Raw genomic sequence first — 5,535 nt, forward strand, 5'->3', positions numbered from 1 at the left:
ATGGTGGTGACAGGTACACTTCCAATTTTGGGGCACCATGCTTTAGTTTTGTTTGACTCTGGCTCTTATTCGTTTATATCTGCTGTATTTGTGAGGCATGCCATGTTAGATTCAGAACCATTGCCATTTGCATTGTCCATTTCCACTCCATCAGGAGAGATCATGTTAGCTACAGAAAAGATAAAAGCATGTCAGGTAGAGGTAGACAATCGCGCATTAGATGTAACCTTGATAATTTTAGATATGCGCGATTTTAATGTGATATTGGGCATGGATTGGTTAGCTGCTAATCATGCTAGCATAGATTGCTACTGTAAGGAGGCGTCTTTAACCCTCCTATAGGAGCCAGTTTTAAGTTTAAAGAGGTTGGGACCGTAGTTCTACCCAAAGTAATTTCAGCATTGAAGGCCAGTAGACTATTCGACCAAGGAGCCTGGGGCTTTATGGCCAGTGTGGTGGATATTAGAGATATTGAAGTCACCTTGAGTTCGGAACCAGTAGTGAGGGATTTTCCAGACGTTTTTCCAGAGGATCTTCCCAGATTGCCCCCCCAGCGGGAGAAAGATTTTTTATTGAGTTGGAGCCAGGCATAACCCCTATTTCGAAGGCTCCATACATGATGGCCCCGACAGAGTATAAGGAACTGATGGTTCAATTGCAGGAGTTGTTGGACAAGGGTTTCCTATGCCCTATTGTGTCACTATGGGGTGCACCTATTTTGTTTGTGAAAAAGAAGGATGGATCGTTACGTTTGATCATTGATTACAGAGAGCTGAACAAGGTGACCGTCAAGAACAAGTATCCTCTTCCCAGGATTGATGATTTGTTTGACCAGTTGTAGGGAGCTACGGTATTTTCTAAGATTGATCTCCAGTCAGGATACCACCAGCTGAGAATAAAGGATAGTGACATACCCAAGATAGCTTTTCATTCGAGGTGTGAACATTATGAATTCATATTGATGTCGTTCGGTCTAATGAATGCACCAGTCGTGTTCATGGATTTGATGATTAAGGTGTTCAAGGAATTCCTCGACACTTTTGTGATTGTTTTTATTGATGACATCTTGGTTTATTCCAAGACAGAGGCCGAGCATAAGGAGCATTTGCGAAAAGTCTTGGAGACGTTGAGGGCCAATAATGTCACAACCCCCTCCCAAATTATCCTTTTATTCTAGAATAGGATATGACCGTGGTAGTTACTAGCCCTACTGCCAGCACTCACCACCCAAGCCTTCTAATCTAAATACTAACTTATTCATCAGACTAGTAATATACGCAAACAGCTAACCTCTCATAAAGTTCTATATAATAAATATGTAATATAACATCCCTTTGGATAAACATGCTTATCTAAGGAACCTAAGTTCAGGGTTTACAATCATCTCACTCTTAAAATAAATTTCGTCCTCGAAATTTACCTGATATGTCATTTGAAAAGTTGAGGGTTCTCTTCCTCATTTGCTCTTCAGGTTCCCAGGTTACTTCCTCGATCCCCTGATTACGCCGTAACACCTTCACCAAAGGAATCGTCTTATTTCTGAGTACCTGATCTTTCCTATCCAAAATCTCGATGACCTTTTCCTCGTAAGATAAATCTTTTTTGAGCAGTACCGATTGTGTTGCTAGTATGTGCATAGGATCAGGCACGTATTTCCTTAGCATCGACACATGAAATACGTCGTGAATATGAGCTAGCTCCATCGACAACTGCAACCTATAAGCTGCTGGACCAACTCATTCCACAATTTTATATGGTCCGATGTATCGTGGACTTAACTTCCCTTTCCTCCCAAACCGGAGAATTCCTTTCCATGGAGATAGCCGGAGAAATACCCGTTCTCCGACTTCAATTTCTAGTCCCCTTCTTAGTTTATCAGCGTAGCTCTTCTGTCTATCGCGAGCAATTTTAAGATTATCTCCAATAAGTTTCACATTCTCCGTTGTTTGTTGAACTAATTCTGGACCCAGTAATTGTCGTTCTCCAGCTTCGTTCCAACATACTGGAGTCCTGCAAGGTCGACCGTACAATGCTTCATAGGGAGCCATTCCGATACTAGAATGGTAGAAAATTCAATTAACGATATGTTTGTATCCCAACTTCCTTTGAATTGTAGTACACAAGCTCTTAACATGTCTTCCAGTGTATGTATAGTTTTTTCTGATTGCCCATCTGTTTGGGATGAAAAGCCATACTGAAATGCAATTTAGTGCCCATAGCCTTCTGTAAACTGGGCCAAAATTTTGAAGTGAACCTCGAGTCCCGATCCGACACTAGAGATTCATATTGACTAATTATCCTATCCATATAAATCTTAGCTAGACGGTCTAGTGTAAAGTCCATTGTCACATGCTCCCACTTCCACTCAGGCATTGGAAGTGGATTGAGTAATCCTGCTGGTCTTTATCTCTCATGTTTTACTTGTTGACAGACTATACATCGGTCCACATATTCTACTATGTCTCTGCCACGACCGGATCCTTACACATTATGATCCGACCGCTACGACACACATACTTAGACTTTTCTATCATGAGATGAGTTCTGGTGAAAATTTCAAAGAACATATCTAAATCTTATTAATTAGATAGAAAAACTATATAAAAAGTTTATTTTTCAAAACACCAGGATCCATAAAACATTAGCGTGGTGGTACAAAATGCATATGCCTATAATAGTGAGTTTGATGGTTGGCCATTTTAGCGACGTCCAATTCTGCCATCTACGCTGTGTCCTTACCTACAAAATCTGTAAAAATATAGGATAAGTATATAATATACCCAATAAGTAGTTCTGACGTAGGGTAGTGACCAAATGCACAATCACAAGCAACATGTTATGAAAACATATGGTTGGGACCGAAAATGTATAATAACATGTAGTGGTCGGTTATGCTTCCAACATAAATCTCTCCGCCCTGATAGGAAGATGAGGACCCAAGCGGAAACTAACCCATTTGATGATTAGCGGGTCATGCAGTCAGTAGGGCCAGAGTCTCATCCAACATCAACAATTAGCATAAAAGTAATATTGGACTAGAGGGGTGCAGCCATACATACCCTGCTAATCCCTAGCATAAACATAACGTAAGATTAGGCCTGGAGGGTTGCAACCATACATGCCCTGCCAGCCCTGGAAGCAGAAATTTTACTTTTTGAACTAGAAGGAAATTTGGGAAGAAATTTGGGCAGCACCTTACCCGAGCTTTTCTCTTTTAACCTCACAGAACTTCCTCACTCACCCTTACTTTTTCACACGATTCTTTGTTACTGAGATTTGTTTTCAGAATGGGTTAAATCTTCAGGCAAAGGGTCCTATTTATAGTCGTTTTTAGCTCTTCTCAGTGTGACAATTCATCCTACAAGTGGCTTCTTTAAAATTACTTAGGGTTTAAATATTCCTCTCAATAAGACACCTAATCTTGGCTATTGTTTGCCCTTACATCATCATTATTTGTTTGTATTCAATTTTTGGGTTTTTCCATGTATAATCTATAAGATCGTGGCCAAATTCAACGCATAATCCATGCTTCTGTCCAAATCTCGCTCTTTCTATTCTCAGAATCTCGCTCTCTCTAGCTTTCTCGCTGGTTTGCTCTCGTGACTCTCACTGTCACTGTCGTTGGTCTCGCTCTCGCTCCCGCTCCCACTCCCGCTCTTGCCCCCGTTCTCGCTCTCGCTCCCTCTCTTGCCCCCATTCCCACTCTCGACCCCGCTCCCGCTCTCGTCCCCGCTCCCGCTCCCGCTCTCGCTTTCGCTCTTGCTCCCGCTCTCACTTTCGCTCTTGCTCTCGCTTTCGTTGAGAATCTCACTCTCTTTACTTTTGCTCTCTTCAATTTTCTTTCCAAAATCGCTCTCTCTACTCTCGCTCTCTTCAATTTTATTTATCCAATCTCGCTAGTTTTCACGCGTGGTTGCCTTCACTCCTTGTGGACTCCAGTTCCTCTTTTTAGCTCTTTCAAATTTTAAGAGTATATGGGTAATTAATTCACCTTCAATTCTTCCAATGAGTAGTGCCCAAACAAAAGTTATCTACTGCTCGTTGTCTTCTGATTAGCTAGCGTCCAGTCTTCCAATTAATCCTCCCTGATTCTGCTCCCTTATTCATTATTTTTGGATAATGAATAAATTTCCAATTAATCCAATAAATTTCCAATTTCCAATTATTCATTATTATTTTTTTTTCTTCTAAATTTCCACCCCTTTAAATAAAATTTCGTCTTGCTTAATATTTGACATTTAATTTCCTGTATGCGTACAAGTCTAGGTTATTACATTCTTCCCCCCTTAAGAACTTTCGTCCTCGAAAGTTTCTTTGTTCTTAAACAGATAAGGGTATTTGACTTTCATCTCTTCTTCTCGTTCCCATGTAGCTTCTTCTACTTGCTGATTTCTCCAGAGAACCTTCACTAAACTTATTTCCCGATTACGAAGCGACTTCTTCTCTTTTGCTAGGATGCAAACCGAAGTCTCCTCATATTCCAACTCCAGATCATGCGTGGGATAAATGCCCTCGTGTTTCTTAAGTTGACGAGAGGCATATGCCCTTTCCATCGTGCATAAACATACATCCCAATCCTTGTCGGGATGCATCACAATAAATCTCAAATTCCTTACCTGGAATAGGCAAGGTAAGCACTGGTTCTGATACTAGCCTCCGTTTTAGCTCCCAGAAACTATGTTCACACTCCAACAACCATTCAAACCTCACACCTTTCTTGGTCAGGTTCGTCAACGGAAGGGATATCTTAGAGAAACCTTCCACAAACCTTCGATAATAACCTGCATATCCTAGGAAATTGCATATTTCTGAAACGGTTGTGGGTTGTTCCTAATTAACTATTGCATTCATCTTCTGAGTATCTACACTAATGCCCTCTGTTGAAACAACATGCCCAAGAAATACTACCCGATCTAACCAAAATTCGCATTTACTTAATTTAGCATACAACTACCTATCTCGCAACGTCTGCAATACTATCCTTAGGTGGGTAATATGATCCTCCCTACTACCAGAATACACCAGGATATCATCAATGAATACTATCACGAACTGGTCCAAGTAGGGATGAAATATCCTGTTCATGAGATCCATGAATACCGCAGGGGCATTTGTCAATCCGAAAGGCATTACCAGAATTCATAATGTCTATATCTTGTTCTAAATGTGGTTTTAGGAATATCGACTTCTCTCACTTTCAGTTGATGATAACCCGATCTCAGGTCTATCTTTGAAAACACCGTGGCTCCTCTTAGCTGATCAAACAAATCATCAATGTGTGGTAATGGATATTTATTGTTAATCGTTACCTTATTCAGCTGCCTATAGTCGATACACAATCTAAATGTACCGTCTTTCTTCCTCACAAATAATATCGGAGTTCCCCAAGGCGATACACTAGGTCGAATGTATCCCTTGTCAATTAACTCTTGCAGTTGAACCTTTAATTCTTGCAACTCAGTCGTCACCATTCTATACGGTGCCTACGATATGAGAGTTGTCTCTGGAACTAAGTCAATAGTAAACTCCACTTCC

At 40.7% G+C, this 5,535-nt stretch overlaps 1 protein-coding gene across 1 annotated transcript; it reads left to right on the forward strand.

Moving 5' to 3' along the window:
- LOC150038633 (uncharacterized) lies at positions 1 to 1,543 on the forward strand. The gene is made up of 4 exons (XM_090313916.1): positions 1 to 313; positions 400 to 587; positions 662 to 781; positions 1,472 to 1,543. Exons 1-4 carry the CDS (start codon positions 1 to 3, stop codon positions 1,541 to 1,543), a joined length of 693 nt encoding a protein of 230 aa, XP_090170042.1.
- Positions 1,544 to 5,535: the final 3,992 nt, after the last annotated feature.

The sequence above is a fragment of the Benincasa hispida genome, chromosome 1, assembly GCF_027475165.1.
Source record: "Benincasa hispida cultivar pf3 chromosome 1, pf3_genome.v1.1, whole genome shotgun sequence".
Taxonomy (NCBI): Eukaryota; Viridiplantae; Streptophyta; class Magnoliopsida; order Cucurbitales; family Cucurbitaceae; genus Benincasa; species Benincasa hispida.